This window comes from Aspergillus brasiliensis, assembly GCF_001889945.1.
Source record: "Aspergillus brasiliensis CBS 101740 unplaced genomic scaffold ASPBRscaffold_2, whole genome shotgun sequence".
In the NCBI taxonomy this organism is placed as follows: Eukaryota; Fungi; Ascomycota; class Eurotiomycetes; order Eurotiales; family Aspergillaceae; genus Aspergillus; species Aspergillus brasiliensis.
The window spans coordinates 3,107,374-3,125,151 of NW_027137443.1; the positions used below are offsets into that span (position 1 = coordinate 3,107,374).

General features: G+C 50.3%; 4 protein-coding genes across 4 annotated transcripts; all 4 read right to left on the reverse strand.

The window, feature by feature from the left end:
* Positions 1-292: 292 nt before the first annotated feature.
* ASPBRDRAFT_38949 (Yip1 domain protein) lies at positions 293-2,033 on the reverse strand. Its single transcript, XM_067624039.1, has 4 exons — positions 1,676-2,033; positions 1,129-1,549; positions 848-1,000; positions 293-782 (listed from the first exon to the last, which is right to left on the reverse strand). The coding sequence occupies exons 1-4, from the start codon at positions 1,761-1,763 to the stop codon at positions 533-535; spliced, it is 912 nt and encodes a 303-aa protein (XP_067483732.1). The 5' UTR covers positions 1,764-2,033; the 3' UTR covers positions 293-532.
* Positions 2,034-2,183: 150 nt separating this feature from the next.
* ASPBRDRAFT_38952 (pentatricopeptide repeat-containing protein) lies at positions 2,184-5,144 on the reverse strand. Its single transcript, XM_067624040.1, has 2 exons — positions 4,278-5,144; positions 2,184-4,174 (listed from the first exon to the last, which is right to left on the reverse strand). Exons 1-2 carry the CDS (start codon positions 4,920-4,922, stop codon positions 2,462-2,464), a joined length of 2,358 nt encoding a protein of 785 aa, XP_067483733.1. The 5' UTR covers positions 4,923-5,144; the 3' UTR covers positions 2,184-2,461.
* Positions 5,145-7,563: 2,419 nt separating this feature from the next.
* Positions 7,564-9,342, reverse strand: ASPBRDRAFT_116512 (putative C2H2 transcription factor (Con7); the record flags this gene model as incomplete). The annotated part of the gene is made up of 3 exons (XM_067616986.1): positions 7,564-7,919; positions 8,279-8,459; positions 8,659-9,342. The coding sequence occupies 3 exons, from the start codon at positions 9,340-9,342 to the stop codon at positions 7,564-7,566; spliced, it is 1,221 nt and encodes a 406-aa protein (XP_067483734.1).
* A 6,656-nt stretch (positions 9,343-15,998) lies between these two features.
* ASPBRDRAFT_410928 (uncharacterized protein) lies at positions 15,999-16,840 on the reverse strand. The gene has a single exon (XM_067624487.1). The coding sequence runs from the start codon at positions 16,616-16,618 to the stop codon at positions 16,184-16,186; it is 435 nt and encodes a 144-aa protein (XP_067483735.1). The 5' UTR covers positions 16,619-16,840; the 3' UTR covers positions 15,999-16,183.
* Between the last annotated feature and the right edge of the window lie 938 nt (positions 16,841-17,778).

The window sequence follows — 17,778 nt, forward strand, 5'->3', positions numbered from 1 at the left end:
GAACGTCAAGAGTCGGACGGAGTGACTGAGGCTCGGGCAGGACGAACTGCAAAGAGAGTTGGGCGGAAGTGACAGATATGTATGTATAGCTTGGTGTCTTCTGTCTTTTTCCTTTCGTTCTCGCAAGGGAAAAGGAGGGGATTCGAAAGGCGAGGCCGGCGTTGGGGAACCCACGAAGTCGGAGGACAGACGCAAGCGGGTGACGGAGTGCTTTGTTGTCTCGCTCGGGCGGACAAGCTCGGTTTGCTGGTCGCCCGGTCACCGCTCGCTCTCCACCCCGCAGCTAATCAGGATCAAAATGAAGATATGGGATAGATATTGAAACAGTATTCTATGTCTCTCAACATACAAACGCAAATGGGAAATCATCCGGAATTGATACAACACAGAAATCCACGCTGACTGACTGCCTGACTGACTCCTCCGTCATCATCTTCGTCTTCACCTCCATCTTCAGCTTGTCTCAAGCCACAAAACCACACCCTCATCCCACAGATACCATGCCTACGACATTATCTCATCCCCATCCATCCTAACTGATAAAGCAGAGACACCCGATCGCAATATAAAACACAAACAGCGGGTATACCGCAATGCCGACCCGGTTGCGCAACACGCCCGAACCACCCAGGATACTCACGCCCGCCGCCAGCGACCACGCAATCAGCACAAGATACACTGGTATGCGCGCGATAGTCGGAAGGCCAAAGGCACTCAGCAGAGAGGCAATAACCAGAGGGAAGAGGGTGTATCCGATGATACAAACCGACTGGAAGAATGAGCTAGATCGGACACAGACCACATCAGCAATTGACCTTTCACCCATCCCAGAAAAGGAAGAACATACATATTCCCACCAAGCAACTTAATCTGCAACGTCACGACCGCCTCACCAATCCACACAATGGAGAAAACGCCCGAGAATACCAGCGACGACTGCTCATCCTTGGCGCGCATCGACAAGAACATACTCAGGAGGAGGCAGAAGATCAAGGGACCCCTAGAACCCGTCCGTTAGCACACACACACACACACACACACACACACACACACACACACACACACCACACCCCGTAGGCAATCCCCAAGTAGTAGAGAGAGAGAGGTGAAGATAAAGATAAAACCCACCAAAGATCCCAATCCCTCAACCCCTCACTCATCCCGCCCTGCAGAACAACATCGGCATCCGGCCAGCGTCCTACCATGTTCCTCAGACCACCCCCAAAGCCCGTAGCCTCACCTCTCTCTGCCGCACCAATACCACCCCCACCGCGCTGCAACATGCCCCCAATGAGATACTTAGGCCATAGCACCTGGCGCATCTTCTCCCAGACGGCCCGCAAGTCGCGTGACAGCGTCTCCCATACCGTCTCATCAATAGTGCTCTGTGTCGCGCGGCGGTCTTCGCCGCCAATCGTGGACGTCAGGTAATTGCTGGAGAAGTTGCTTCTGCCGCCGCGGCCGGAGCTCGAGGAGGCTTCGGGTTGGATGTTTCCGCGGAGGGGTGCGGTATCGGAGGTGTCATGGAGGGGGTCGTCGGCTTCGATGGCTATAAATCAGGCAAACGGGGGTTAGTGAACGTGTTGTACACGGGGTATAGCAGGGATCGGAAACATGGGAAGGAAGAAAGTAAGAGCAGGTAGCTAGCTAGCTAGCTAGTAGGCAGTCCACTCACCATCATCAGCTTCAATCACATCGTCATCGAGGATTGATTCATCGTCGCGGATGTCCCCGTGGGTATAGTGTGGTTGTACGCTGGCCATGGTGTTTTTGTCCTCTGGTTGTTTCGTTGGTTGGGTCTGGGTATGTCGCGGAAGTAGTACTAGTAGGAGTAACTAGGTCACTGGGACATTGCCCGCTCCGGCTAACGTGGAGTGCTTAGTGGACTGCAACTGGGCTGGACAGACCGGCTGTACCCAGAGAAACAGGATGGTAATTCGCAAAGCGAGATAAAGTACGAGGACTTGAAGCAATGGAGCTGAAACCCGGATTTGGGGGAGGGAAAACTGGCTGGCACGAGCAGAGCAGCAGCCCGTGTCGGAGAGGCTAGAGTGGCATTCCTTACGTACGCAAGCACGGGCTGAATCCGGCAGGCGGAAGAGTCCATCTGAAACATCCAATTAACTTGTCGATCGGGATACTAGATATCTGGTATAACAATCTATCTAAACAATGGATTGTTTTAGGTGTATGTCTGTCTCATGTGTATATATGCCAGAGAGGGTTGAGTACTATGTTCATGTTCCAGAAAAGTATTATACAAGTAAGCCCCTTCCTCCCCCTTCATCATGTGCTAACGATATGATACATCGACTTTTCTATAACGCCCGATTATGCTATACTTGGTACTGAATGGAGAGGAGACCACGCAACATGGCGTAAGATAGATCCACTTAAATGAAGCAAAAGGATCCGGATCGTCCTCGGCAGATAGAACTGGACTGGATCATGGGGGTGGATCTCATGCGCTGGGGAGTTCTCGCTCTGCGAACTTGTTCATTTGCTCCTCGGTCGCTCCGACCAGAGTTTTTCTGAATTTCTTGATGATACTCTTGTCGGAGTATTTCTTCAGAAGCTCGGCGTGGCGCTGAACCTCCTTGACGGTCTCCGGGGAAACGTGTTGCTTGAATTCCTTGACCGAGTCGAATAACCTTCGTGTCATGGTAAGCGCTTTGAGGGCATCTTCTCCTTTGATCACGGCTGCCGGATTGGCCTTGGCCACCCGGGCCAGGTAGGATTGTCGAGACTTCTGCCCCAACAGTTCACTGGACACGGCTTCATCGAGGTCCCGAATAAGTGGGCAGAGCCGTTCGGCGGCAGTCGTGATCAAGCTCGCCTTCAGTCTCACGCCCAGGGCGCTGAGGTTGTTTGATTTGGCGTCTGCTCCCGACTCAAGGCCAGCGAGGGACATCAGCAAATCCGGACTATCCTCCAGCGATTGGACCAAGTCGAGATATTGGGTTATTGACCGAGCATCAGGAAGAGCGATGTTATTTGCCATGAGATCCAGAAGCTCGTTGGCGTGCCTGAACACGTTGGGGTTTCTGCGGTCCCGGGTACATGAGGCCATGGATATGCGGAAGGTCTTGCCTTCGGTAGGCCCGTTGGGGTCGAGGGTCATATCGCGTACCACCTCCACTGATTCACGACTAGCCCGCGCAGCACGTAGAATGCGAAGGTACGCGTGATAGCTAACCGCGTCAGGTACAACTTTGTGCTCTCCTTGCGTAAGGTACCGCCAGTATTCCTTTGCAGCGGCTGTCCCTTGAGTTATCGACAGACAGGCTTTGAGAAGCATGGTAAGTTCCCTGTTTCCCACCTCAATATACGACGGGAGAGCTGCTTCATCTCTCTTCGAAAGCCTTGTCTTCGCAGGCCGCTCCACCGTGCCAACAACAGTGTCGAAAAGATGATCGAAATCCTCTTCGGCCTCTACTTCCGGCACGATCTCCTCAGGCTCGACATTGGGTAATCTATCTCCCTCGTCGACGAACGGGATATCGTCTTCCGAATCCGCATCTCTGTGCGGGGAAGACACCCGCGATTTCTCCGAAGTTGGCTCTATTTTTTCCTTCGGGGGCTCTGGCGCAAAGATTGGAATACCAGCGGTTTGTTTGTACAATGCGAACACGCACCAGACATCGTGATCGCAGCTCGAGTTCTCCTGCAGCATGTGGGCCATGGCGTGAGCCAGATAGTTGTCCATGGGCACCCGGCCCTTCTTCCATTGATAAAGGATGTCGGACCAGACCCGTTTGGCTTCATGGATACCCTGAGCTCTTCTTTGCAAAAGCGGCTCAATTTCGACCTGCTTCCTCTCCGCCGTCTTGATATTGCCCTTATACAATTCCGATGTCTCGGTCCTCGTAATACCTGCAATCGCCCCCAATAGCGTGGTGTAGGTCAGTAGATCCGGAGCGAGCGGACCCGACTCCGGTAGTGCGCCAGCAACCTCCCATAAAACTTCCATGTCTCGGTGCCACCAGCAGAGCTTGAGCATTGCATTGGCGTGAATAATATGGGGTTCGACGGGGGAGTTCTCAGAGTAGAGGGACATGTAGATTTTCGAGGCCATTTTCACCGGCTTGAAACCCTTAATGTCGAAGTCCTGGCAGAGACCGTTCAACATAATCGTGTAAGATCTCGAGTTTGGTTTGAGGCCTCGCTTTTTCATCTGTTACAGATCCAACGAGCATTCGGTCAGCCATTGATCAACAATCCAGAAATCACAGTAAAAGGGAACAAAAAAGAGGGAGGAGAGAAAGTGGAACACATACATCATTCCAAGCTCTAAACGCGAGCTCCGGCTCCTTTTCACGCAAACAAAACTCCAACAGCCGATTGAACGCCGCAACGCATCTCATTCTCCTTCTATGGGCATTATAAACCAGCGCCACACCAAGCGCCAGTTGTCCATCTGCCAGACAACGGCGGACGCGTTCGGCCAGCGCCCATGGGTCATGCAACCATTTCAACTCCGCACTCACCACGGGGAATGGAACGTAGTACGCCTGCGGCACCCTTTCCCTCCGAACAAGCCGCCGCAGTAGTGTCTGTTTATCAAGCACTTCTTCTGTGGCGGAACCGGACTCAGGAGACTTTTGTTTTCCATCAGAGTTCGAAGGCCCACTCTTCCTTTCTCCGTTGTTTGCCTCACCGTCCTCCTTTTTCTCACGGGGTGCGCTCTCCTGCTTGGAGGACGTGGCGGGTGATTCCTCCGCGGCCACGGCCCCGTGCATTCGCCTCGCATGCAGGCCCCCAATTGGTGCGGAGTGTCTCCATGGTACCCCTATGCGGGAAGCAGATTCTGAACTGTGAAAGAAAGATCGACATGGGGTAGTTCGGAGGCATTGTGTGCGGAGAAGTGGTCTCATTGCCACGCTTCCGGACCGGAAAGCGGTGGCATTGCCGCAACGAAGCATCGAAGGCGAAAAACAAAGGACACGCTATGGTCGATCTGTGGTGTTATATCTGGATTCTTTGATAAAGCCAATAAGCAAAAGCAAAAGAAGGTATGTTCCAACCCGTTTGCTACTAAATATCGTGGAAGCGTGAAGCGCGTATACCTTAGGAAACTCGGAGGTCGGCGAAGAGAATTCTGGAGGTACAGGCAATGGCGCAGGTGAAACAACCAAAGAAGGCAATATATAGAATGAAGATAAGCGGTAACAAAAGGGAAAAGTATTAGAGCCAAACCACCAGCCCTACTGCAGACAGAAAATTAAAAAAAGAGAGAGAGAACATAGAGCAGCAAAGCAACAAGTCGACCTCCGAACAATCGCAAACTCCGCCGTATCGCATATCTGCCCGCTAGAACCGATAAAGTTAGCGCACTCTATTCCCCCAAATCAGCAAGTAACTCCGCCCCGAAACTTACTATCACTGCCTCAGGCATCAACACCGCGAATACGGCCATCGTTTCCCCCCATACCGCCCTCAACACAACACCTCAGGCATGCAGGCAAGGCTCAAGACTAGAGCTGCACGCATCCATGACTAGACCAACGCCTTTTCCGACGAACGAACTAGCTCAGCTAGCAATGTAGCTAGCCTCGATACCGACAGAATGGTCAGCCTTACACCGCTAGACGTTTAGATCCTTGCGGCCTGAGCTTAGGCATCCATGAAGAAGGGGGGTGTGATTAACTAGGGGAGGCGACTGGGCGAGGCTACTATTTCTGGTCCCTGCCTTGCAACCCCCATCCACGCCCACACACACCAAAAACGGCCGCTAAGACGACCAGGAACCAATTCGACTAGTAACCTAACCTAACCAACCTAAAGCTGGTCTGGGGTTCAGGTACAGCCTAGTCTTAGTCTCCAGGAGGTTTACAGGTACTCCGTACTACGCTGGTACTCACTAGTAAGTAAATCTTGACGGGGAAAGGCCCGCGACTAGTTCAACCAGAACCAAAGTTATCCTCTCCCTCTCTCTCTGTTGGCTTAGGAAGTATGTAGTCATTCGGATCTCGCCTAAGGGCCTAGAATAGATAGCTCTAACCGACCTCCGTTTCCCTCCCCCCGTGGTATGTATGCTGGGTAACTTTAACCTCACCGAAGTATGCATCGAAGCTTCCATGCCTGCTGATAGACCTACTACTACTGATTGTGAATCTCACCGACATTGCATGATTGCTAAAAGCACTTCACGCAGACTTTGTTAGTCACTTTCCGCGGCAATAGTCACATCACTAGTAGTCGGCTTATTGCCACCGTGCGTAATGCACGCCCGTCGATTAAAGTTAACGGATTGCTATTCATCCCCAAAAGATCTACCACATGCGAGTCAATATACAGAAAGAGGTCCAAAAGCCCTCTGCAGAGTCAGCACCGCTAATGCACGATCTGCATTGCAGATTGTCCGGCCGTCGAAGCAATGCCCACGTTTCCCGGGAATTACAAGAATAGTCTCATCGATCATGCAGGGGCATGGAGCTATGCGCCCTTCTTCCCCGTCCATGCCGATACCCTTCGGTACCCCCGATTCAGTCGGATTGCAGGCGTAGTTGCATACAAGTATCCACAGAACAGTCGAACCATTGTCATTTCACTCAAGTAATTTACCCACTATCTTCCCACCTGTAGCCATGAGACTGGCGCGGTGTTCGCCACCTGGCATGGCGTCGCCATTCGCTCGGTCTCGCAGCCACAGTGGTGGTTCACGCGAAGATAGAGGGCGGAGAAAGGTAAAAGAACCATGTGCATCAGAATCCGAAAACTTCCGCCACCAGACCACAGACCCTCAAAAGGTTTGCGGAGCAAAAGAACATGGACAAGAATATTGCACAACTTCGGGGGACCAAAAACCCAGGGTAACATAAGTTGGTCGGAACACATCAGCAAAAGGGAAAGCACGCGGACAGAGTGAATAAGAGTCACAGAAGAGGAAGATCACAAGAATCATAGCAGTAAGCCACATACAACACACACAAGGGAGCATTTAGTCAAAACAGTTGCCGCATAATTCACAGAATAATATAAAAGAGCTAGTTGATGCAGACGGTCCCGCCAGATATCCCAAGTCGTATTCCCTTGACCGGTATTTGCGTAGGGAAGTGAAAATAGTAGAGAAAATAAAAAAGACAACAACCCCCCTCGATTATCCTTTTTTTCCCCATGCGATCTAATTCAAAAAAACATAACTGAGACAAAGTGTAAGTCGCAAGGCCACTCTTTTGACTGGGAGATATCAAGGCCAGAAAATTGGTATCATGTGCGCAGGAACTTAGAGAATTAGATCCGGGGATGGCGATACGGGATTAGGAGATATTGTATTAGAACATGCAACCTGAAAGAAGTAAGGGAAGCTGGGCATCTATTGCGGGTAGCTGGTCGATTGGTTTTCTGCGAAGCCGTCATCGATCAGCTACAGACCTTATAGCAATAGATCCAAAGACCTCCTTCTCAATCTTTCTTGAGCTCTTGCAGCCGGGTATGGTGGTCGTGTGTCCCTTTTTGTTTCTTCTTTTCTTTCTTTTTTCTTTTTTGAGGGGGGTTCTTCATGTCGTATGCGAGACTTGCTCATAACCCGGTGCCGAGAAGGCAAACATAACAAAGGACTGACTACTTACGTGGCTGGTACACTTGACCGGTCTGTCCATAAGGGGAGTGAGGGTAGTTTGGCGGGTAGGCCATCTGCCCATTGCCCTGATACACCATACCTCCGGCTCCAGCTCCATACTGCCCCGGTACCTGACCGTCGGCAGGTTGATATCCAATGGGAGGTAATTGAGGACGAACGCCGCCAGGGTAGGCAGGTGGTTGCCCAGCCTGAGCGGGATCCGCAGGATTGGGGGCGTCGACCTGGTTGGCCTGGGCAGCTTGAGCAGCGGCAGCACGCTCGCGCTCCTCAGCAGCCTTGCGCTGGGCCTCTTCCTCCTTCTTCCGAGCTTTCCACTCTTTGCGAATCTCCTTAAATTCTGTAGGATAGGTTAGTTAGCATGATGAGATGGTAGCACATGCGCAGTGAATAATGTGTTGGAAGGGGGCAAAGTCGGTGAATAGGATCCATGGTGGGGAAGGGACAGGAAGCAGCACGAGGGAGGAATTGGTCGGAAGTCAAGAGGCGATAGACAGGAGCTACTGAGTCGTCGAAGACGCTTAACCTCCGCACCGGCTTGTCACGCTACTGCGATCCGCGGCGCTAAGGTAGTGTAACACGACTAGCGCGTGCCACCCGCACTAGCCCCATCCAGAGTTTCGCGACCAACAAAAACAACAGCTGCGAGCTGGAGGATCCAACGGACAAAACGCGCAAAAGATAACGCAACAAACTCACCTTCGGGTGTGCGCTTGGCGCCATGGGACTGCATCGTGACGTGGGCGTTCAGATGGTTGAGCGTACCATACGCCTTCTCACAACCGTTCCACCCACACTTGTACATGCGCTCAATCTCCTCATACCGACGACGGGGCCGCTTGTGCTGCTGCGCGCCAGGGATGGGAACAAAGGAGTATACCTAAAGAGAAAAGCATGCGGATGAGCCTGGGATCTTATTGTGACCAAAACAGATGAAAAAGCGCGCCGCTTCCTACGTCCCGCGAGGCAGCCTCGTAGCTAGCAAGCCCAGACTTCCATCCTCGCGGGACGTCCAAGACAACAAACCAACGCAAGTGCGCAGCCCTTGGAAACAGACGCCAAAATCATCAAAAACATACCTGGCCAGGGCGCGGCCCTGCGGTCGCAGCAGGGGAGGCGGGACCAACCGTTGTGGCAGGAGTGGTATAGGGTCCAGGCAGACCGTGTTGATGTTGTCCATACCCATGCGACCATTCCGGACGCGTATACATCTGAGGCGGCGGCGGAGGGGGGTGCCCCTGGTATTGTGCCATATCGTGACCCTGGGGCTGGTAGGGAGAGTAGGGAGGAGGATAGGTGGGGCTGGATGCCGCGATTGAGGGATCTATAGGAACGGCCGCGTCAGACTTCAGGTTCGTGTGATTGCGATGGTCATGGTGCTGCCCATCACTGAGGGTGTTCATGGACGGACTTGTTGCTTGAGCCATACCTGCCGCTCCACCGGCTTGGGTGTTAGGGGCGTGGTGGTATTGAGGCGGGCGGCCGATGTACTCGTGGTAAGCGGGAGAGCGCGCGGCGGGCGGCTGGTTCAGACCGTAGTCTGACTGCGGCGTGTTGGAAGACGAAATATTGGCGGCGGGGCGAACGTCGGGTTGGGGGGTGTACTGAGGAGTAGGGCGGACCTCAGCTTGAGGGGTATATTGAGCAGTGGCAGCAGCAGAAGCCTGGTCTGCAACTGGGAGTTCAGAATGGGTCGCAGCAGACGGTGGATATGGATAATGCGAACCTGACTGCGCGTACTCCGAGGCAGGTCTGTTGTCCATATAATACAATTTTCGCCGCGAACGGGTTGAAAGATCCCTGACAATCCTCCAAAAAAGAAGAAAAGAAAACTAAACACGCGAGCCTATACAGACGCGTCGAGAGAACACAATGAGCTTGGTGATTTCACAAGAAAGGAATGAAAAAGAGATGTCGTAGTGATGGAATGGGAGGGGAGAAAGAAGATTGCTTTCTAACAGCCAGAAGATCAGGATGGGGTGGTAAGATCCTCGTTCTTCTCTTCCTTTTTCTTTTTTTTTTTCCTTCCCTCCCTCTTCTTCTCTTTCTCTTTTCTTTTTTCTTGTTGGAACGTACTGTTTAGTGAATTGAGGATAGAAGACCGGAGTGATCAATGGAAATTTCCACACCAGGTCCTGCACGTCCTGAAATAGGCGTGTTGTGTTGAAGGAGACGGAAAGTGAAGTGGAACAGAAAGAACCAACGCGTGATCTGGCGCGTATGGATTTTTGGACTCTTCTCTTTTTTTCAATACACTGACGAAGTGTGAAAGAGAGTGCGCGAGCGCAAAGGAGAAAAAATAAAACGATGAAGAAGAGTAATAGGTATAATCAGAAAAAAGATGTGTAAAGGGAAGAAAAAAATAACGTATCGCAGATAAGGACCAGGGAAACCGAGACGAGGTATTTGGTCTTCGGGGGAAAAAGTAGCGCTGGATCGTGATGCTTAATTGCCTTAGTCGCCTGTTAGGGTGACGGAGAATGGCCTTGCAGGTGGCGGTAAGCACGCACGACAGCACGAGGAACCCGCGGGAGGATGGAAAGGGACGGTCCTGTCTGCGCTCGGGCAAGCTTTGGGTTGGAGGGGAAAGGGAGGGGGGGGTGGTGAGGGTTTAGAAAGCAGCCAGGGCAGGGCCAAAATAGTCTCTTTGGCCGGGACGAACAGAAACGAGTAATAATCAAATAAGATTCCACCAGGTCAAATCCGCGATAGCGCTAAGAAAAAACGATGCCTCGATCTAGGTGGCAACGCAAGTAGCACAGTCACCCTAAATTCGAGACGGAGGAAAAAATGGTTCGATTACTACCCGGAAAAAGAGAGACCTGGGCAGAGGACGCGGCCTAAAAGGCTTCGGACAGGACGAGCAAAGAGGCTTTTCGGCAGGAGGAAAACGCAAGTTAGAGAGAAGCACCTCGTGGGATCCGAGGATACGGTGGAGCGCGCGTGGGCCCCGTAATTTTTCAACTCCCTTATGGAGTAGGGAATAGTAAGTGGTAGGGAAGAACAGAAAAATAAAAAATAATAAAATAGGATAACATAAAAAGGGAGCTTTGGAGGCAAAAAAGTAAAAAAAGGATAAAAAAAATAAGTGGTGGTGGTGCACTGTAGGGGGAAGCCGGTACGCAGTGGTAACATGTAGGTAATAGAAAACCACCATGAAGGGAGGGGGCCGGTATTGGTAAGGTAATGCCGATGTTATTGCAGGGGCTTCCCGGAGCATTAATTCTGATTTGTTCTTTACTTTCGCCCTTGGAGCGGAGTGCTGCCGCTTTGTGGTGACGGGTCCGTTAGCCAGTAAGTACAGCTTGACCCACTCAACTTTTTCGATGAATTATCAGGGCTCAGAAAGAGTGGTCGTTGTAATGCTTTCTCTTTCAATTAGTTATCTTTTTTTCCCCATCCATTACTCTTGCTCTCTCTTCTGTTTTGTCCTTTGCTGGTGGTCTTTTTCTGGCCCCTTCCCCTCAGTTGTTCGGGTTGTCGACCGGAGTATTGTGGTTATTCTTTCGTAACCCGGCTAAGCTTTCCTTGTCTGAAGGTGCTTTTCTCTCTGTTGTTGACCTCTTACTTTTTCTTTTTTTTAATCTTTCTTTACTATTTTACCTTTCTGGCTTACCTTCCTGGGGCGGAATACTCCGCCAACAGTTGTGGCGAATCCAAAAGGAGGGAAGATGATTAAAACAAAAAAGAGAAAAAAAAAATAAAAAAAAAAGAAAAGACAAGAAAAGTAAAAAGAAGAATAAAACTATATGGTAAGAGGAAAAGGAAAGTGAAAAAGAAATTCAAATAAAAGAAGGAAAAAAATAGACAAAAAGATAAAAGAAAAGGGAAAAGGAAAAGAAAATGAAATTTTGGGAATTCAACAACCCCCTTTTCCAATTACTCTACTAATCCTCCTATCTCTTCCAAATACCTCCTACCTGTCAACTCCACCTTGAGTTGTTCCGTTATGAATTGCAAGTTTGCATGGATGAACGATGTGATGTTGAAAATCAGACCTAGAACATTTGAATGTTGATATATGCTACTAACTATATGATAGTGGTTTAGAGCTTGGATAGTCTACCCGCGATTCGGGACGGACGGTGCGCGTCTCGAGTTTGGTCGCAAGGAGACTGTCGTGAACCTAGCGTATGCGCCCGTGGATACCAACCAAGATCGTTGGCCAACGTCCCGGCTGCGGGAGTAGGTAATTCGACCTTAGTGAGCCAAACGACGATGGACTAAGGATGGCGTGCCCGAGGAACGGCTTGGAACGGTCTGCGAAAAGACTCAAGGCTAGTGAAAAAGTAGGCGTAGCGTAAGTCGGGGGGAAGCGAAGGCCGCGTGCAGGGTCCGTGAAAGTAGTGGAGGCTCGACAACTACAAGAGGGCTGGCTGTCTTGTTCGGTCTGTCCAAGTGACAAGAAAGGGGAATGAGTGGCGCGAGTTTAATGGTAAGCGGGTAAAATCAATATCACCAATGTATTATAAATCCTCGATACTAACAATAGCAGCAGCCATTTATATTAAAAAAGAAGCATCGGTGGTAAGGGGACAGCGGTTGATGCCGGCGATGGTAGTATCTGGTACGGTCAGGGAAGAATAATTGCATAAAAACAAAAAAGAATCAAATAAATTAAATTATGAGTTACTTGATCGCGAAAGTCACGTAGAGTTGTGGAGGGGGGTGGGAAAGAGGAAGAGGAGGAGGGAGAGGGAGGGGGTGGATGTGGGTGGAACAGGCGAGAATTGGCTGCTGCTACTGGTGGGAATAGGGAGAGAAACGAAAACATTACCAGCCGTATCCGCAGATTGCAGGTCGGTCACCTGTTGCGGTACGGCCGACCTTCAGGGGGGAACAAGAACAACAAACCGAAGTATGCCCGTGGGCTCGCCAATCAAAGAAACGCCCTGCAGTGGAGTCACCCTCTTGACCTGAGATAACTACAGCTTCCTTCTCCATATTACTCCGTTCTATCGCTTCAAATCGGAAGACTTCCTCTCGCGGTCCCAGAAACAGTGGTACAAAGTACTCCTCGGTATTGGAATCCAGTCTCCGATGTTTCCTCCGACCTAGCCCCAAAATCTCTCGATTTTGCGCGTTGTTTAGCCCCGTTGAGACCTGCAACTACGGTAGAGCGGATCAGTCAGATGTAGTATGCAGTATAAAGTGCCTAGTATCTAGGAAGGTTGATGGTGTAACCAGTCGAATCCTTATCTTTTGCGCAAGTCAGGAACGCGTCAGTGGGGAACACGAGGGTCTCAGTCCAATCGACATACCAAGGGCATCAGACCGTCAGGCTAATTAGGTTCCGTGCCAACAGACTTTAGACGTATAGCCAACGCTAGTGAGCATGTTATTCATATGCCAAAGGGTATCTGGACTAGATCGTGAAGAATGAAGATGCTCAAGTATGCTGTAAAAAAGGCGTTGGACGATCTTCCGAAGCCCGTAGGATCAGACATGTTGCAAGGCAAGAGTGTGGAGAGACAAGCCGAGCTCGTTCATCCAGTATTATCAGCTTTGTTGGCTGTTGTACTTTCGCTAACTGCTAGTGAACTACTGAACCAGTAGATAGGTGTTGACTAAGTGTCTTGGTATGTCTTTTCAGGGGTACCGCTCTCCAGAAGCATAACGGTATCTCGCGAATAGTATGTCTGGAATCAATTCCTGCGCGCAATATCGAGCAAGGTCATTGAAAATTAGAAATCAAGGATGTAGGCCAGATTCATTCAGGATTGTGGTCATTATTATGATCATACATATGGTTGCATCTAGGGGCGCGACTCCTCGGCTCAGAACTGGGGAAAATTACCAGGACAGTCGCAAGTGTATTCCGAATACTAACGGATACTATCGTGGCGTCCGGTAGGTATCTATTCCATCACCACAAACATACTACTACTACTACTACTACTACTATCCTGGACAAACACAAGGTTCAGCATTGCAGGGGAATGCATCCAAAACGTGATAGGAAGGCCAAGTCAACCCGTCGATGCAGAAGCGAGATGCCGGCACTAGTAGGACTCCGGAATCAGCGCATCCGTCACCAATGCTCAATGTTGGTTATTATTCCTCTACCAATCCTTTCAGGACATACAGAAAAGGGTGAGCTAACTAGTTCTTGATAGGAAGGCCAGGCGTGAGGGAGGGGAGAAGGGGACGTGAGAAAAATGCAAGGCTCCAATCTCGGAAGGATGCTGCTCCAGCCCACCAGTCTTGGGTGGGCAGATGTACGGCTGGTGATTGGTTATTTGTTTGGCTCATACCCCGCGCAGGCGGAACCTACAATAACACACCCACTGCCGGTGAAGGCACCAGGGAGCAATGAGGACCAACCGCATAACGATGATACTACTTGCTCTCCATAAGTCAAATCAGAGAGTTACCTACCATACAATGTCTCATCCGTGTGTCCAACTCAACCTTTCCCTATGGGTTGTGGTCGTGGGGCTTGTTCGTACGATTAATCCCCCAATCAGCCCATTCTCTTTCACAGCTATATCTACCATACTCTATATCACGTTGGATATATTGAAGATGCTCCAACACTTTGATCATGGAGAAAGGTGTATGTGAAAATCAGCAGGTCACAAGGCAACTATCATGCGATATGCGTTGCGGGTGGATCGCAAGAATCAATAATAATCTCTGGTATCAGTTTCATAATAAGTATTATACCATTACATTCAGCCATACCTACGGAGTAACAAGATCAAGTCATGTCGGAGGACTCTGGAGGAAGAGCCATGATTGGTTCTGCTGAATTTGATATGATGACTTAGCCAGCATTCGATTGGAGCAATGATCTACCTGATGCAAATGCCACTTCTATCCCTTTAGCGAAGACTGTACTCTGCTGTCATTTGCATCCAGATTCACGCCTACAGAAACTGGTACGCGACATCCAGAGTCTCATCTGAGAGCGGAATCAAGCCTCCCATCCCCGGATGTATGGGGTAATACTACCAGCGATTCAGAATAGCCAAGGCCTTAGTACTAGTAGAGGCCGGAGTCAACGCCTAGTCCATTTTGGGACGGCGGCCGATTAGTTATGGGTTAAGACTTGAGCGATGGGCGTCGATCGGGACTTTTTGCTTTTCTAAGTATTACTGGTACGGAGTACGCCTCCACAGCTGCGCTCGGAGAAGCTGATAAACAATGATGGACCTGCCTCCAAGGGAGCAGTGACCACCCATAATCTACAATATTATACCAGGATTTCCTGCTATCTTCACCAGGCATCCGTGCCACAATGGATAACTGGGAATACTTACACAATGCATCTGTCCCTGACCAATGTCCTCTGCGTCTGTCGCCTCCGAGGAGGTACCCAAATGACGAGCAAGTCAGTATTCGGAGTCGGAGCATGTATTGCATGTGTATCGAACCAGTATTTGTCGGGGGTCCACCTTGACAACACAGGAAGCTGGATCAATCCCAGACCATCAATTATTATTGTTCCCCATCGGGGAAGCCTAACTTATGCACATGAAAGGGGTAATCTATCAGTTGTTGACGGAAAAATGATGTAGGCGTGCGTCTTTTTTCTTCTTTTTTTCTTTTTTTTTTTCCCTTTTCTTCCCTCTTCCCTTTTCCTTTCCCTCGGTTCTTGGTGACGTGCAATTGAGAGATGACTGAATCTGGTATCTCCTTCAATATGTGGCATATGCAAGCCTTTTATCCACATATGTATGGCATTGTCACCAATTCGTAGATTAAAAGGCTTCACGGGCTGACTGGTTTGCCTTATGCGGATAGCTCCGCTGTTAACTGTCACGTCCGTGACCAAGCTATTTTGGTGTGATCTCAGGTGTTAACATGCTCCACGTGCGCGTAGTCTTGTAGGCTTGTTTGTAGCTGGCTAGCTGGCAAGCTGGCAGCGTGTCGTGGAATGTTTTGGCCATGTCTCAAGTGGCATCGGTTCAGGAGACCCAATGCTACATCCTACGTATACTCAAACTACTGAATTGAACTTTAAGAGGCAAAGAAAAAGGCAATGGAGTCAATGAGGAAGGAGGAGAGAATGTATGACTGCAAGACACGCCTCTTTGTTTCTCTTTCTTTCTTTTCTTTTCTTTGCCTCTTCAACGTTCCTGAGCCTATAGAACGAAGTCACAGTCGCCTTCAAATATTATGCGGATCACTACTCCGTACTCCGTAGCCAATACCAATCCGCGATCATCTTCGTCTCGAGGAGATGTTCTGTAAGTAAAATCCCTCTCGCGCCATCGATGAAGATATGCGGTGGCTGGTTGAGATTATCCCAGGTTGGATGAGAACATTGGCCGCTAAATTATCATCTACACGATTGCGAAATCACTCAGCTCAGCTCACCTTATTTTGCCGAGGAACTGCCCTTAGTGGCACCCCCCGTGGTGAGTATCATCCCCTACCACGACTCCGACGTGAAGGCGTATCTAAGAGATGGTAATGCGCGGTACTGGCATTGATACATACCGTGGACCTGCCTTCGGACACCGTATGGAGCAGACACTCCCGTTCTTGACTGCATTGGGGATGTGATTCCCACCCACGGCTCTGCGGCTCACCCCTCCGACCTTTGTTGTGGTGGAGCACCAGATGGAGCCATGGATATGGTTATTTGTTGTAAGTGAATTAAACGAAAATCAGGAAAGCGACCGACGTCGCCCCATCTCCAAGAAACTCAAAATCCAAAAACGAATGGCAGGGAAGTCTCTCGAAGGGAGCCAATGGGGAGATCAGCAATTTCTCACGCGCTTTAGGATTTTGATTAAGTCGGTAGACTAAGGCACCTTTAAGATGATGGGGACTCTTTTTAGTCGCAGGTCGGAAATCGGTACGCCAATCCGTGCCTGATGATTGACCGTGACGACTCTTTGGTAGCGAAAACCTTGTGCAGCTGCGCTTCGATTCTAGGGGAATGGACGAGATCAAGACGGCATATCGCGCGATTAACGAGATTGCGTCCTGACCGATTGACCATATGAGATTTTCGGCGCCATACCAATAGGGAATCTGCGAGCATGAACGGAGGACTCCGTGCTCCGTCCGGTAGTCGGACTTGCGCATCTGAACCTCTTCTGGACTCGCTCCTAGACTGACTCTCTCTCTCTCCCTCCTCCCACTGGCCCACACGGAAGATCAGACTGTCTGTCTACGCCGCCGGTGCTTCCCCAAGTCCCAACTAATATCGGCTACACTACTAGGCTAGCTACCTTCCCTAGTGTTAACGATAAGGCCCAAGCTCCAAGAACAATGAGTCAAATTGTCTCTCTAACGGGGAGCTCGTCGATAATCGGCCGCAAGCCCGCCTTTCGGGCTAACTGAACTTTTTTTTGACAGACAGATAGACAAAAACAACCCGGCAGGGTTTCCTTAGGTAATCGAGTCTCCATATTTGGTCAGCGACTGCGGATCGAATCAATGGGCCGAGTTCCTCCGTAGGCAAAATTCCACTTATCGCAATGGACGGAGTGCAACGTGTCAGTCTTATTATTCATGGCGAGCGAGCAGTTAATATGCGATAAATACTACATTTGATTCCGAAGTTGCGGACCGCCAAGACCACACCCCTGCTCGTTCAGGATAGAGAGGGAAGAGGGATGGGCCACCTCTTTGCAACCCCTCGCCGGCTTTCACTAGGATCTTTTGGGCTTTACTGGTGTATATTGCGCAGAATGGCTATGCTTTGCTTTTTCTTGCAGATTTTTAGACCCTTTTTTATTGCTTTAACCCCCCCCCCCTGTTTCCGTGAACATAAGCGATCACGAGCTCACAGATTTACATGTTCCATGCATATTCTACGCCCGCTCGAAACAGAGAGACCAGAGCATGATGCTTACAGGCTACCAGGATGACTGATTAGGCTAGATGGCTGGCAGCGTCTGGCGCCAGACCAAGCCATTCTTATTACGTTAGGCCTTACCGGAACCTAGTCGACCGTGTCCAATCTTGACCCCCCGTGATACTATCTGCGGAATTCCCGACTTCCGCATATTGAACTAGCAGTTAGTCCCAAGGCTAGCCCGCTCACGGTCCTGGTCCTGGACCTTGACCCAAGCTTAGGGAGGAGGCATTGGAACTTGGGACTGCTTGGGAGGGCCGACCTTAGTGGTTAGCGCACCCGAACTGGAACCACCCTCCAGTTTAGTGTCCCTTTCGCGACATCGGCCTAATTCCGTTCGGGGCTAGCGGGATATACCTAAACCTGCATTTGCTTTAGGACTCGT

Coding starts and splice junctions, on each gene's coding strand:
- ASPBRDRAFT_38949 (XM_067624039.1), bottom strand. CDS start 1,763: ATGGCCAGCGTACAACCACACTATACCCACGGGGACATCCGCGACGAT. Junction 1,001..1,128: donor TTGAGGGATTGGGATCTTTG/GTGGGTTTTATC, acceptor GACGGGTTCTAG/GGGTCCCTTGATCTTCTGCC. Junction 783..847: donor AAGTTGCTTGGTGGGAATAT/GTATGTTCTTCC, acceptor TGTCCGATCTAG/CTCATTCTTCCAGTCGGTTT.
- ASPBRDRAFT_38952 (XM_067624040.1), bottom strand. CDS start 4,922: ATGCTTCGTTGCGGCAATGCCACCGCTTTCCGGTCCGGAAGCGTGGCA. Junction 4,175..4,277: donor CGTTTAGAGCTTGGAATGAT/GTATGTGTTCCA, acceptor GATCTGTAACAG/ATGAAAAAGCGAGGCCTCAA.
- ASPBRDRAFT_410928 (XM_067624487.1), bottom strand. CDS start 16,618: ATGCGCAAGTCCGACTACCGGACGGAGCACGGAGTCCTCCGTTCATGC.